General features: G+C 36.5%; 1 protein-coding gene across 1 annotated transcript; it reads right to left on the reverse strand.

Moving 5' to 3' along the window:
* Positions 1-621: 621 nt before the first annotated feature.
* Positions 622-16,103, reverse strand: LOC110711955 (la-related protein 1A-like). Its single transcript, XM_021890393.1, has 14 exons — positions 15,278-16,103; positions 13,129-13,633; positions 12,661-12,826; positions 12,216-12,306; positions 11,941-12,012; positions 11,224-11,801; positions 10,412-10,481; positions 4,908-5,009; positions 4,287-4,627; positions 3,919-4,062; positions 3,623-3,686; positions 2,377-2,522; positions 2,047-2,151; positions 622-1,289 (listed from the first exon to the last, which is right to left on the reverse strand). Exons 1-14 carry the CDS (start codon positions 15,524-15,526, stop codon positions 1,106-1,108), a joined length of 2,817 nt encoding a protein of 938 aa, XP_021746085.1. The 5' UTR covers positions 15,527-16,103; the 3' UTR covers positions 622-1,105.
* Between the last annotated feature and the right edge of the window lie 267 nt (positions 16,104-16,370).

Below are 16,370 nucleotides of genomic sequence, written 5' to 3' on the forward strand. Positions count from 1 at the left end.
AGGGGTTTACAGGTGGGTAGGGTCACAGTGTCACACTAGGGTGGGTATTTCTTTGGGAATATATAGGGTTTCGAAGGAGAGGAAAGAAGGGATGACATAGGGGGTGGTTGATGAGGTAGTGGTGGGTTAGCTATCAGGTGGTTGCGGTGGAGGTGATGACAGGGGAATCAAGAGGAGAGAGAACAATGGTGCCAAGTGGTCGGGAAGGAGGAAAAAGAGAAGAAGGGTTTTTAATGTCACGTGGGTAGTACCGTGATAAACAGCGGAAATTTTTTTGTCAATGGCCAGATTCCGTTCGAAGGTCCCATACAAGTCAAAACTCAATGAGCAAAACTCAAACAAGATTTTAAAAAACTCGTTCAAGGTCAATATAATCCAAACAGTAATAACTTTTATCAAACTTAGATCAAACAAACTAAACACAGCAGATTTCTTGCAACCCTAGTATCCACGATCAAAACCCAAACCACCAACCTCAACCCACTTTCATTTTCCTTGACTAAAGAGTTATCCCACTGTCATTTCTGCATGTTATTCTCCATACTCCACTTACCAATATTTTACTTCATTTCACGAACGGTGTGGCAATTTTTCACATTCAGGCCTACACAAAAATCTCACGCAAAACAGGTCGAAGTATACACGCGCCTGTGACATTTGTACAGCAGAAAAGAAATAATTGAAAACACAAAGAACACTTGAAAAGGATTGGAAAACATTTTTCTGTAGTCAATTGGTTATCTATTTTTTTTTTTTTTTTTTTTTTTTGTTTCAAAGTTTTCCTCTATTTTGGGTCCAACAATTCTCTATATGTACAAATTACTCCCAAAAAAAAGAGTCAAATCCAATGCACAGATGCCTCTCCAAGCTTTAAAATACCTCAGGACAACAGTAAGGGGTCAAACATTGAAAGACTGCCAATGGATTAAAGAAAGGAGATGATTGGAGGTATACTAGCCTGAAAAGAATCCATCAGGTGATACACCCTCAAATCAGCCAAAATCCACAGGCAAAACTCTCGGGAGAAACAAATTGGCAGCGAGCTCGGCCTCTTTTCATCTATGATGTTAGACATTGCTTCTCAAAATTGGATTGGCACTCGCACTTAAGCCGGTATAGGGGCAGGCGTCGATACCAATGGCAGATTGTCATCCTTCACTTCAGGCTTCTCTTTGGCACGGTGAAAGTCATCTAAACTACAAAACTCCTCTCTAAGCAGCCTCTCCAACTCCAGATTCTTTTTATAGGGTTCTTTGCCATCACGTACTTCCCGGTAATGGTGGAATGCCCTGACACGTTGCAAAACAAGGTAACACACGAACAAGTTTGATCAGGTTCTTAAGGCTCCCATTTAGTCTTAACTTTAGATTAATAATAAAAAGTTGTACAACTAAAACATGAAGTGGGTTGTATGAAGATTCAATCAATGTTTCATGCATCTTTTCATTGGAAAACAACTGGATATCTAAATTCATTTTCATCGCAACACTTTTACATCCCCAAACAAAACAATATCAACAATAGTTAATATAAATCCACAAAGAAAAAAAATATAAACCTATAGTGACACCAAAAGCTACCAATATTAATGAAATTCTCAAGGATTAGTTACCCAATGAAATCCTTTTTATTTTAACTTGGCCAATACCAAAATAATTCCTCAGTTTCTTTAAAATTGACACGTTTCTTTAGTCATGTTTGTCAATGCACAAATTCAACTATTAATATCTTTAATTACTGATAAGCAAAATTATAAAAAGTTGATATTTTGAAAATAAATATCGTGACAAATCTAACAAGATCCCACATGACTATATTTTTCATTAGGTAGAAATCTCAAAACACAGTCAAAGGAAAGTGTGTGAATGTCAAAACGTGTCAACTAAAAAAACGGAGGAAGTACTATTCTTGAACAAGGGCCTTCAAGTAAAAATGTACACGCACAGATCTTCTTTACCATAATGTGCTTGGAACAAAAAACACCAATCACAGCCTCTACATCCGACGATAAACATTCAAGTTAAGTAGAAAAATAACTAAACATACCAGTATTTTTCAAGTCCATAAAGATTGCCTTTCTTGTAAAAATTGAGAGTAAGCTGCTCAAAATCCCCATAAAGGTCTTCGCTGAATTTCTTCTCCAACCCATAGCTGGAAATAGAAAAAAGGTCAAAACATACATTATGTAGTCCAAACCGGGTCCTTTTTTAATCCATCAAGAACACTATGTAAAGTTGGAAACACACATGACCAAGGATGCATATTGGCAAGTTAACATATGAGCAAACTGCTGCTAATAGATCATTATTATCGATCATATTTTTAAGTAGAATTATATTCCTGTATTCGGGAAAGGGAGATGATTGTTCAGCATACCTATAGAACCTGAACAAACATTCCAGTCCATAATTGTAATTAGCAGCCGCATCCTCCAGAGCAAATTTCCGGAAGTCGTTGTACATTGAGGGAACAAATGTATCTCTAAGGAAATATGACCAAAATCTATACAGAGTATTCATTTCCTGCAGAAAAGAATGTTAGACTACGTGTATATATATGTTCATACAGATTGCCACAACAACAATAAATTTTGAAAACTAATATTCCATATGTTGATAATATGATATATGTGACTTGGCAACGATGATATATTGCAAGATATATGAGGCAATAGCCTAAAACAGATATCATGAGCAAGCATTTAAATTTTAAAACTAGTCCATATAAAATTATAGTGCATTCAATAGTAAATAATAACGATTCTAGACGAAGTAACCAGGCTAATTTAAGATGAGGTTCCATGGTGTATGTTGTTTGCGGATGATATCGTTTTGGTGAATGAAACTTTAGATGGGGTTAATGCCAAATTGGAGCAGTGGAGGCAAAGGTTGGAATCTAGAGGGTTTAAGCTAAGTCGGAGTAAGACTAAATATTTGGTATGCCGCTTTAGTACACAGAGGGGGACAAGCGATGACGTAGTGAGCTTGGACGGAAAGGACTTTATGAGTGAATGTTTTAAAAATCTTGGGTCGATCATCCAGAAAAATGGTAACAATGATCAAGACATGACCCATAGCATTCCCTTACAGTTGAAGGAAAAGAAAAAATTTTGGGCTTCTAAGAAGGAGCACATTAAAAAGATGGAGGTTACGAAAATGTGCATGTTAAGATGGATGTGCGGGAACATTTTAAGAGATAGAATCAGAAATGAGGTTATTCGCAATAAAGTGTGTGTGGCACGCATTGCAGACAAACTAATGGAAAATCGTCTGTGTTGGTTCGGGCATGTAAGACGGAAACCCGAGGGTGCATCAGTACGAAAAGTGGAAAAGTGGGACCATGGAGGGGTTAAACGAGGGAGAGGGAGACCGAAAATGACATGATTTGAAGGAGTTATGAAGGATATGAAATATATGGATTTGCATGAGATTGAGACATTTGATCGTAAGGGATGGAGAAGGAAGATTTTAGTAGATGACTATACGGAATAATCATTTTTGGTTCATGTAGCCGACCCCACTTATGGGATTAAGACTTTGATTGATTGATTGATTCAACAGTAAAAAATAAATGCAATGCAAGAGAGTGGAAAGACATGTTTAGTGAATTATAGAAGCCTCACCTCGCTACACCCAATTCCTAACTTCTTTCGGTCATTTAAGCACCGCTTTTGATACTTCCGGTACCTAGGTGAATTAGCAAGGGTATGAAGTAAATACACAAGTTCATCAACCGAAACTTCACAACAATCAACAAGTTTTTCGCAATGCTTTCACATTCCCACGGAAAGAAACAGATACAGCTAGATGCCACACATGCCCAGAAAATTTAAACAGGAATTTGATCTGACCAAAATAGAATGAATATAACAAAAAAATTAGGTTATAATGCAAGGACGAAACACAGAGCATAGCTTACTTCTGCTGTTCAAAGCCATTTTCCTGTAATAACTGGTGACTTCGATGCTGAAACTGAGGAATGGATTTTGGCAAGGAGCCAACCGGAGGGCTACTTGCTGCGACATTTCCATGTGGCGAGCCACTCAATTTTGAAGATCTGAGACTGGCAAAAAATACAGATCCAAAAATTTAGTCACATAGCTTTTATGTGCGGATTAGAGTTAAAAACATCTCGATACTCAAGCATATGACAGATAATAAGCATGCCAAGGATATAGATCAAAGATTTTCTCAAGGCTAAAGCAATAATTAGTCGACGGTTGGTGCAGACAGGATATCAACTAAACCCATAAAGCTTGTACATACCACTCGATTCCCTAAACATACCTATGAGCTTCAGGTGGAGTAGAACTGAAAAAAAATCCAACCGAATTACTTGGAGGACTTTCTGATATAACTCCAAAGGAGTTGCGACCTCCTCCATGGTTCTTGGAATTATTTGAGAAAAATCTTTGTCTGTGGCTTGACTGCTGTTTAGCAGACCCTTTGCTTTGCTTACTTCTGTTAACATGACTTCCAATCTCATCACAACCTTGACCACCAGAAGAATTTTCAACAGACCTGATGTTCACTACACCAGTTCGAATATTAGGCGACTTAGAGCTCTCATCTTTGTCCTCCTTATTAATATTCATCTTTTTGCGATTAGACCTTTTTGTTCTGAGTTCCTGACAATGACAGAGACAGCATAAACTACTGCAACATGATTAAAACTCCTCATCTCAAAATCAGAAAAATGATCAGCAGGGTACCATGAGATTTGGTGAAAGCAAAATAATTCTATAAATAGTCTTTATAAAGAGAGAGAAAAAGCAATGTGTGGAGGCAAGTTGTAAAAGTTGTTCAAAAAATTCTTGACTTCTCCTTTTGTTACCCCAATATGCAATACAGGCAGTAGAGTTATTCAGAAATTTCATAGAACATTGCAAATTATTTGCTGTTTAGAACCTGCTCATAGAAGTAAAGACCATCGTTGATTTCAGATGCAAGCTCATTGGATATTCTATTAGATTTCTGAACTTCATTTCCAGCTCCAAGCAGACTGCTATTCTGCAAAGTTATCAACATTCATAGCTTACTCCACAGCAACACTCAAAAGTAAATCATTTGTTAGATCTGAAAAGTACTGAACATATAAAACTGTACTTATGCCAATGCATGCATCTTAAACTCTTAATTACTCCTACTAACTTCATTGCTCAAAGTGCAGGCACGTGATAAGTGAAGCTACTATATATTACAACCACATCTAGAGAGCTGTACCATTGGTTTGATCTGACATAGTGGACGTCCAAATGTTCCCATCCTACTCACTAACCAATCTACAGTAGTAGGATGCTTTAGAATAACAGAATTCTATCATTTTAAAGTCAAAAAAAAAAAAAAAAATGTTGTAGTCTCCATCAGATTAAAACATTACTTTCCTGAATTACTTTTGATTCCAATACCAAGTAATATAAAAAAACAACTATTCTATTTCTACAGGCGACAAATAGCCTCAGAATTTTCTACGCATGCTGCTTAAATAAAATGTAGTGCACAAAGAGGATAGCAGTAAGTAAATTAATAGCTTTTACCACCACAAAACGGTTTTAGTTTCATAGCATGTAAAACAAGGTATTTTTGTAGCTATTTTTACAATTCCAAACTCGATTTGGACCCTTTAGAGCCAAAATGACCCCTAAAACTTAACCAGACAATTTTCCTAGCTTAAAAAATAAATAAATAAATAAAAATAAAAAAAATAGACACGCAAACCAAGACATTTCTTAGCAAGCGAAACGAAGCATTTCTATTGCTTTTTTTACAATTCCGAGCTCAATTTGAACCCTTTAGAACCAAAATACCCCCCAAACCTTAAAGGTAGGTCGGGGCCCATTAACAGTTTCCTAGAAGGAAACCGTTATGTGGTGGTAAAAGCTATAATATTTTCTTTTTAATGGTGGTTAAATACAAAAAAATATTAAGGTGGTTATCTACAAATAGTGGCTTTTTGAACGTGGTTATTCTCAAATCTTCCTTACCAGAATAGGTGGAGAAAATTATCAAAATGCAATGGAATCTTCCTTCAATATAGAATAAGAAGAAAAATACAAGGATAATAACTTGAGGCTGTAAAACTAGCAATATCAGAATTAGCAAGAAAGCTTGGTGGTCATATTGGTGTATGTCAGCAACATCACACTAACCGTCTTCTTTTCCAAGAACAGGTCATACAGTGGATGCAGCATTGCAGCCTTACAAGGGTCCTATTTATACTTGGTAAATTTGTGATGGATGCACAGAGAATTTTTTAGTGCAATTTAATTTATACATTCATTTATTGCTATGAAAAATTAAGATGATTGTATCCCAGAGCACACTACCACCAAAAGTCTTGTGTGTGTGTGTGAGTGCGCGCATGTGTGTGTGCGCGCGCGCCTGTGTTGTGGAGATTACTGCTGAATTGGTATTTATGCAGCGGAGTTCTGACTACGAGATTAGGGGAAATTTCATTAACAAGACTGGATAAGTAACAAAAATTAATAGAATCCCTGTGTAATTTATAAAACTACTTCAGAATCCAAAATGGAAAATCAGCCCATAATGTTAATATTAAAGCATATCAAGACATTTTGCAAAGCTACACTGCTGGCTCCTTGTTGGTCATTTTATACAACCAATACTAGGATAAGAATCTTTCTCAGCATAGAATACTTTTCACCTAAGCAGAAGAATGATGCCTTAAATATTAAATGACTAACTCCATGACAAGATTAACAACGATTGTAAATCCTTCCACAAGGAAACAAATTCAGTACCACATGCAACAGAGCCACATAAGGTGAAATCGTATTTGGTATTCTCGACTTTCAATTAGCAACTTAGTCCAACAAAAGTGGCAAGGTGATCATCCAAGAATGCAAAATAATCATTAAAACATGTCAATGGTTTGGACAACTTATTTATAACTATAATTCATATAGAGAGAAGAATTTTAAAACAAAATCTCCCTACTACCACCAAAAGCTGAACAGATCAATACCACCACTACATCCCATGCTTGTCAACTTCTATCTTTCCTCTTTTCTTTCCCCATAACAAAGAGAAAGGAAGATAGAGCAAAATCCCAGACAAAGTCATACACTCGAACAGGAAGAAAAAAGGGGAGGGGCAGAGGTAAAACCTATTGGATCACAGATACAAAGGGAAAGTAGGGCCGCATAAGACATCTACTAGTATTTGAATAGGAAAGCAAAGGAGAGAGGCAGTGCGGCACAAGTACTAAAAAAAAAGAATGAGTTTAAGGATTCAAAGAGATTTATAATATGACGTGGGAGGGTAAGTCACTCAGTCAAGTGGTAGAGGTGGAAAGCCATTAAATGGTTCGCCATTGACCATTTAACCCTTTTTCATATTTCTCTTTCCTGTTAAACAAATTTCCATTTACAAAACCTTGACATGCAAGAATTGAACCTACGATTAAAACTTCTTTATGCCCATGCACCTCAAAAATCAAAATTCATTACGAACGGTAAAGAGAAACCCTTTCAACATCAAAACAACAATATTTTAGAGCAAGAATAAAATAATACAATCGAAGGTGTAACCAAATAACCCTTTTATTTCTACACCCAATTCGCAACTAGAAAATATCTTGGTTTGGCTTATTGGAGCAAAAAGGGGCTTAGACTAGGCATTCTATAAAAAAGCATATTCAACATTAAACTAAAAATCAAAAGGCACCATATAGATATCCAATTGGAGCACAGCCTATATTTCACAGAGAGGAGACTACAAATGACATATTAGCCTAATGTCTTTGAATCTCCTATAGAGAATTAATTTGGGAAAACCCCAACCGCTTTAGCTTGTAAGAAGCTAAGAGGGTGGCTTTATGACTTTATCCAACAGTAGATAAGAGGGGGGGAGGGGGGTTCCATTAAGGGAACATTAGTTCATTAATTTTGAATGGATTGGTATAGAATCCCATATAAGTCTAAAGTTGTTTGGTAATTTGGTTTATTTAGAAATGGTTTCTACATTTCATAAAAATAGTTTCTACATTTCATTAATGGAATGAATTGTGAATTTTAGAGGGAAAAGTGGGTATGGGATTTTAGAGGGATAAGGTAGAGTAAGAACCCTCTTCATATGAGGTTTCATGGCTAAAAAGCCTAACCAAACAATTAAAAGGACGGAATTAATTCTAACTCCATTCTAAAAGGTTCCATACTCCCACCAAACGACCCCTAAAAAAACCATTGAGCCCACTCTAGTCAAACACTCCACAAATTAGTCATCAATAAGTGTCACGTATTTGTAAGAATTGTAACCTCTCTCAACCGAAGGACTTCTACACGCCTTATTACACATCACACATCGCAAGTCTTCTCCAAAGGTTACAAGGTGTATCAGTGATATCACAATGAAATAAATGTAAACATGACTAGCAAGAAACTTGGAAAAGCACGCAAATATCACCAAACCTCTGTAATTGACCTTGCTTAACCATCAAACTCACCCCAATCCCCGTGAATCTAATCTAACAGCAACCCGAACCAGCCCTTAATTTCCCCATTAGGTGATTTCCATCTTTTCCCAAGTCTTCACTCTTCATATCAAATGTATTTCTAAATGATCCCATCAAGTATAGCTATTAATTTCTAGCATCAAACTGATTTACCATAATTCTAAAAACATTTCAAGATTGAAGTATATTGAATAGGCGCAAAAGGGAGAAATTGCAATTTTAGTAGAGCATAATGTATCAGGAAAGATTGCGAAATTAAATTTCACATAAAAACTGTGAAAGAATTTCAGTGGGAATCCGTCTTTAACCACATCATTTATCATCATGCATCCAAAATTATGAGGAAAAAAATAAATGGAGAAATTTATCTTCCTTGTCACCATATAATTTCTATGCCGTCAAAATAATTTGAAGGAAGAAAAATTGGAGATGAAGGAAGACCAAAATGTGTGGTTTTTAATATAACCACATAATAGATTGCTCAAAGCACTTTTGATGTATTTGAGAGATTGCAACATTAGACATAAGAATCACTTGAAAAGGATAGTAGATATGTAAAATAAATAAATAAAATAAGAAAGGAAATTAAAAGAATAAGACAGAACCAATAAATAAATACTTTTACACAACACTCGTCTCACTATGGAAGCCGAGAAAATCATTGCCAGAAATATCTTCTAAATCAAGGAAATAGCAGCAGATTAGAGTCAGAAAGAAAGGAGTCAGCAGTGGAATTGAGAAATCAGTGCAGTGACTGATGAGGGATGAGACTGGGGAGCTAAGGTAGAGAGGGGGCACATTAAAATATGTGGTGGTAGAAAAGTTATATTCTGACTAAACTTAAATAAGAAAGATGGGAATAATTAGGGCGAGTTTGGTATGAAGTATTCAAGAAAAGGTAAGAGAATAAACACCCTTGATTCTGTTACATATTAGCTGCCCAAACCAGTAAACCGCCAATACAACCCCACCTTAGCGCACACTGCCAGGTACCACCCCATGCAACCCCACCACTGACCCCGCGTCACTGCCCAACCTCAGCCACCCCACCTCCAACTCCACCTACCCCTTAAACAACCTAAATCAGCGCAACATCAACCAAGACAACCCACCCTACCTCTCTATGAAACCATTAGCTACAACCACACAGAATCCATCCCATCTTCCGAAATAACCCACCACCCAACCAATAGCTAATTCACCCAATCAGAATTCAATCACAAAAGGAAGAGGAATATATAATAAGAGAAAGAGATACCTAAAGAGATACAAACCGTTGAATTAAGACTTATATAGTCTGATTTGACCATGAAAAATCGAATTTTGGAATTTTAAAGTCAAATTTTAAAATCAAAATCTCAATTGAGCAAGATGGTGGTGGAAAAATCAGCAGCCGTCGAACGATAGTGTAGTTATGATGGCGGTGAAGATCTGGAAGATGATGGAAGAATAAACAGTGAGGAGAGAGAGTGTGTACGGTGGGCGGGACATTGGGTATGCTACTGGAAAAATATAGAATGCAGAGGGAAAGAAATAAGTGATTCCTTTTTATTATGTCTACCCAAAACACAAGGATATTTGGGGGAATTCATACCTTTCCTTATCTCTCCTTTTCTTCATTCCTTTCCTTTTACCCTCTTTAACCCAGACGGCCCCTTAGAGTAATCAATGAGGGCAAGTGGCTTTGAGTAAACATTAAAAAAAAAAAAAGAGGGGGGGGGGGGGGGGGGGGGGGGGGGGGGGTGGGGGGATGTTTTTAGTTAGTTATATTTACTAAGGTTGGTTTTTATTGAATTATTTGTAACTTAATACAATAGAATCAAAAAAGTTCAACAACGAAAGCATGTGTTGTATGCTAACATGATTTCAAGAGATAAATCTAACAAGCACTACAGCATTTCAAGATAAATCTAAATGAAAGATGGCTATGTAAACATACCCGTGTGACAATGACAAGTCTCTCAACATCCTGATCATTGATCACTAACTCTTCATCTTCATCCTCAATCCTTTCAAGCATTAGACACATAAAAAGATGCAAAAACACTAGTCAAAAACCAGATATAACCATCAAAAAGAGCTAACAAAAATTGCTATACTGAAAATTAATTTACTTACATTAAGTCATAAGTATAAATTATGGCTTAAGGTCTGTAGTTTCTAGTTGCTTCCCCTAATGGCCCAATGTGATGATTCAAAAAGTAGGAGAAGGGAACAGTTGTCTCGATATTCATTCTTGAGTCAAAGACTTGAATAAGGGCTAGCGAGAAAGAATACTAGTGGGGCATCTTGTTTTTTGTAGTTAGCAAAATGCCCTCCCTGTTTGGGTCAGGTGTGTGAACTTTAGGTAGTATAGTACAACAGTGTGGGCACTGGAACCAAAATGAGCCAAAAAGTAAACTTATTTTGGCACTAACATATAAAATACTTGACAGTTCACACTACTGAAGTTAGGTTTCTGTGAGTGACACTACCACTGCAAGGGTAAAAACCTTACTAGGAATGGCAATGGGCTTAGTGCCCTGACAAAAGACATTTTCCCTAATTCAAAACGCACATCCAATTATATATATCGATTATAGCAAAAGTGGCATTCTCCCATTCAAAATTCAATGGCATTTAAACCATTGTAATTAATAAGACTTAAATCTGGTAACTTATACTAGCACTTAGAGCTTGTATGAAGAGTAGCACGTCAAATGATTAATTAAGGGATATCAAGAAACCTTAGGTAGACACAAAAGATAATACCTTCTAAATGATCTATGTACACCCTGTTTTTGCATTTTCCGCTCAATCTCTAGCTCTTCATCAAGCAAAAAAGTACCAGAAAAATCAGAAGATAGATCATCAACATTTGAAAATTCACATTGCTCTTCTATGTCCATTTCATGAGAAACACCCCTTGTAGGCTCGGAGGCTTTTAATTGCTTGTAATTGATGAAGCTATTTCCCACATCTGGCGCTTCATATTTGACACTCACTTGGGATCCAAGCTTCTCATTTGAGTACGGCTGTTCATGAGCCAGTGCTTGCTTATCACTATCATGTACAGCCTTCTCACTGCTCTGATAAGCACTGGTACTATCTTCACCTTCAAGTTTACCATCATTCCTAGATGCCTTTGCTACACTGACACTACTTGGTGCACAAATGACAGATTCTTCAGTTGCACCATCCTTTCTAGCTTCATTGAGCATATCATTCTCTACATTGCTATTAACTATGCCTGTAGTTTGATCCTTGGTAATCTGAGCTTTTATTGGAGATGCATGCTCGACAGCAGCAACGTACTTTGACCAATTGTCACGTTTTCTTACCTTGTCAGCCTGTTTAAAGCAATTTATAAGAATAGAGAAAGAGAACACATTAACATGAGAAATCAAGCCAAATTAGAATATTCACATGCACCAACAATATCTGTTTGGATTTTAATAATAAATTTAAGAAAAAAGGAAAGTACATGACCTGAACTTCCACAGCCCTAGAACACTGAAGTGCATCTAGAATAAATGATATGTCTGAACTCATTCTTTTGACCTAAAAGATACAGCAAAATATAATAGCAGAGGTCAGTAATTGGTATAATTTAATTCAGTAAAATATACACATTCTAGATATGCAATTGGATACTAGCATAAATAATTAAAATCATAAGCAGAAGGTGAGTAAACATAATGGAAACAACAGGAACAAGACATGCAGCAGGTTAACTACAGGATATACAGCTCAATACACATTACCCTTTTAAAATCAGCAATTACGGAAATCGAAACCCATCCTTGGTCATCCATTCGAGAAATCAAATAATGGTCAGTCTGCAAATTTTCATCACTGCCAAAAACACACAAGATTAAGGGTTAAAAAAAGCTTCCCTTTGCTTAAGAAACACTATCGGAAAGTGAAACAGCATAAATGTTAACATTACAATACCACATGACAGAAGTGACTGAAATTAACTGAGAATATAGAAATTACTGTAGCAAATAACAAGTAAACCTCTGACTGCAAACAACATATAAAACAAAAGGAGATGATAATCTTTTTACAGCTGCCACAAAATTTCCATTGCTAAATAACATACACCATCACAAAAAAAGATTTGAAACTCCAACATCCAAAGATTTTTTATCACAAGGACAGTCATATATAGGATGACATTTCAAAATAATTAACCAGCATAAACACCTGAAATAGTACTCAATCTGCTTTACTATGCTATCCCTCAATGCTAGTGTCTCTGGAGGCAGCATGGGTGCCATAGAAATCATAGGATGTGAAGCAAATTGTGGTGGGAATGGTGCTCTGACTGAACCTGGAGGAGCAGGAGACATATAATAAACTGGGGCAGCACCTGCAACCCATGGAATGCAATAATATGTCATCAATTAATGACTAAGCATGTCAAGCAGCAAGGAGAAACAAAATATCCAACAAGAAGGTTCAAATAACAAGTCATCACAACCCCAAAACATCATGTCAAGCATTTAATTTGATAGATAGAATATTGATTAAATTAATCATGTTAATTTCAATAGAAGATAACCATTAGGCAAATAAAAAAGAAAAAAGACAAACATTATTAAAAGAAACTTATGCACACATCACATGTTAAATAAATCTAAAAATAATAAGAACTGAAATTCTAAAGTTTACCAGGGAAGCCTGGTCCGCCAACAAATGATGGAGCTGGCCCAAAAAAAGGTCTTGGATAAGCCCTTGCCATGGCTTGCTGCATCACACCATCTCTAGGACCAAATGCTCGGGGATGATGCCACAAAGGATATGGTTGAGCAACACCTTCAGGAACATTGGGTCTCCTGCTGGAGGAGTTGGGACCACTAACATTTGGATCTCGTGGAGATTGTACATTTCTATTGGCATCAACACCATGACTGGATGGAATAAAATTTTGCATGAGAGTTTCACTGCCAGCCTCAGCCCCTGGGAAAGGGGGTGGACATGACTGGTAACCATATCCAGGAAGCGGAACAGGAGAAGGAACCATGGGAGGGAACACATGTGGCAGTACTGGCTGATAATATGGTACATGAGGAACAGGGAAAGGAGGCACACTATTTGGATTACGCCTTGATCCATTTCTGTGATGATGGTTGTGCCCATGTCTAGCATTTGAAGATTTATGTTGCCCAGAAGAGCCCTACAAAACAGAACAAGCATAATTCAAATTATGACCGTAAAAGTTTATCTTCAGAACATTTAACATCTTATTATATCTCGGTGTCAAATTCATACCAAATGTAGTAAAGTTATAGAGCCATCGCAAGCTTCAACATATACTATGTAATAATTGACATACTTTCATTTATTGTAAAAGAAATGACATAATGAGCAAGCGACATCACATAGATAAACATTACCACAAGATATTAAAGCTACTATGCTACTAGATATCATTCCATTATCATACATTGGTGACATATACGGTACTTTGTTACTAAACAATTGCCCCATGATCCATTTTTGTTTGTCCCTAAAAGATCTCATTTCCTTTTTTGATAACATGGTCCCTCTATCTCGCTACTTTATTCCTACCGCATATACTCCCTCCATCACAAATAGTGTGCCCCCTTCATTAGTCGCAAATTAGTTTTCCCCCTTCAGTTAAAGACAATGACCAACTATTATATAATTACCTCTCCTCCCACTACCACAAGTTAGGGTCTTCTTAAGGGAAATCAACTCCACAAATATCGATCAAAACTTTTCTTTGATAAAATAATACTTATTATCTCCCATCACATCTTCGCTTTATTATCTAAACTTATTATCTAATTAAGATTTATATCAAGTACATTATTAAAGGAAGACTTTTCAACAGCTACCAAAAAAATGTAGCTACTATATTTCTTTTTCCGCTTTTCCAATAATGTATTGTATAATGAATACTTTGTATAAATTAACAGATTGGAGTAATATTATGATATTATCATAATTGGTTATTTTGGTAGATATGTCATATCTTGTACGTTAGAATAGATTATATTACCTCAAAGATCATCTGAGATTCTAGGCTAGAGCTAATACTCCGTACTAACGTTCACTGAGAATCAATAGAGGCAAGCTATAATCTTCTCACATTGAAGACTCAACACGAAATCTGCCATGTAATTCTGATTACATGTGGTTTCGAAATATTCCTCTTACTCACTAGAGAATTGATTTACAAATACATACGAGTAGCATATAGCATAAGGAATTCAAATTATATAGTCACATAGCAAAAACTTAGTCACCAAATTAAGGATTAAATCAGACCAAAAGATTACAATGTAGAAAAAAATAGCAATGAGTACAAGTTTCCATTGAAGATAGCGATGGAGAACAATAAACTTCATTAGAGAAAAGGAAAACAGCGGAAAATTCAATTAATTAGAGCTAGGATGAGAAGTGAAACATTGAATCATGGGTTTAATTTGGGCAAATTCAAAGCTTTCCTTACCTTCCACGGACCTTATGGAGGTCGGGAATTCGGAAGAAAGAGTAGAGAAGGGGAGGACAATGAATAGACTGGCGTGAATCCGGATGAAATAGGTTCATTTTAGTTAATTAACTGTACACATATGAATTTGATAATAAAAAATGTAGAGTTAGTAATACATTACCCTTACACTGAATCAAATTCGCTCATAACAACATCACAATTTACTTATGCTTATTTGGTCACCTCAAACATTAAACATAACCAATATACAAATAATTTTAATAAATCACCAACTATTTGATAGAATTCACCCTATTAAAAAATTAATCAACTAAAGCAACATCAATGAGCGTCTTTTACCTGTGCATTACTAGCAATGTGATGTCCACCGGAATTGCCGCCCTCGGAAACCGGCAATTTCGGAGGAGCTTCAGGGACCTTAGGGCGCTGAGCATCAGCAAGAGGAGGCCAAGCATCAGCTCCCATAACAGGGGAATCAGCCACCTTATCAACTGGTCTTTTCCATGGTGACTTTGGGCCACCTCCATCACCTACACTCTCGTTCACCTCCTTACGATCATCAACACTGTCATTCTCCGCCGTTGTCATTACTCGAATCGTAACCAACCAATCCTTTATTCGATCAAATTGACCTAAAACCCTCACTCCAAAAACCTCAAAACAACAAAACAACAAAAAAAAAATTCAAAAATTACACAATTTGACACAAACCCCCATTTCAATTCAAGGATTCTTCAGCTAGAATAAACCAACAAAACCTCAAGAAAAACAAATTCATTCCATCAATTCAACCTAAAACCCAAGAACTCAAACAAAAAAAAATGAACTATTTTTTCTGACAATTACACAGAAACCCACTTCAATTCAATGCTGATAAAGCTAGAATAAAGCAAGAAAAAACCCATTAAAACCCAAATTTGTTCGATCAAGAAAGGGGATAAATGGAATTGTGGCTTATATAAAATGGGTAGGTTGTGATCATAGTCAAACACCCACCAAGAATAACACAGTAAGGATAGATTCTTGAAAGGAGACAGAAATGAAAGAGGGGTGGTGACTGATGTGGGGTTGGAGAGAGAGAAGGAGGTGAGGGTTTGCAGTAGATTAGGGTTTTGTTGAGACACTGGATAGTAAAGAAAGAGTAAAAACGGATATGTTGTAATAAGGGAATGACAATTTGACAGTTACAGACGACGCCTACAATGTGCGCACCTCTATGAAAAAAGGCAGACTTTTTCAGCTCCCCTTTCAGCTGTTTTTGGACTAAGAGGTGTTAATTCGGGTTATCGAGTCGATTGGATGTTGACCCACGACTAGGTGGTTTGAGACCGGTTAGGATTGGGTTATGGCCAAGCAAGTCAAAATAAGTTGGTAAATAATACGAGTAATAGAATGTTTTAAAGAGTACATAGTGCGTATATTAATCATGTTT

This window comes from Chenopodium quinoa, unplaced genomic scaffold (assembly GCF_001683475.1).
Source record: "Chenopodium quinoa cultivar QQ74 unplaced genomic scaffold, ASM168347v1, whole genome shotgun sequence".
Lineage (NCBI taxonomy): Eukaryota > Viridiplantae > Streptophyta > Magnoliopsida > Caryophyllales > Amaranthaceae > Chenopodium > Chenopodium quinoa.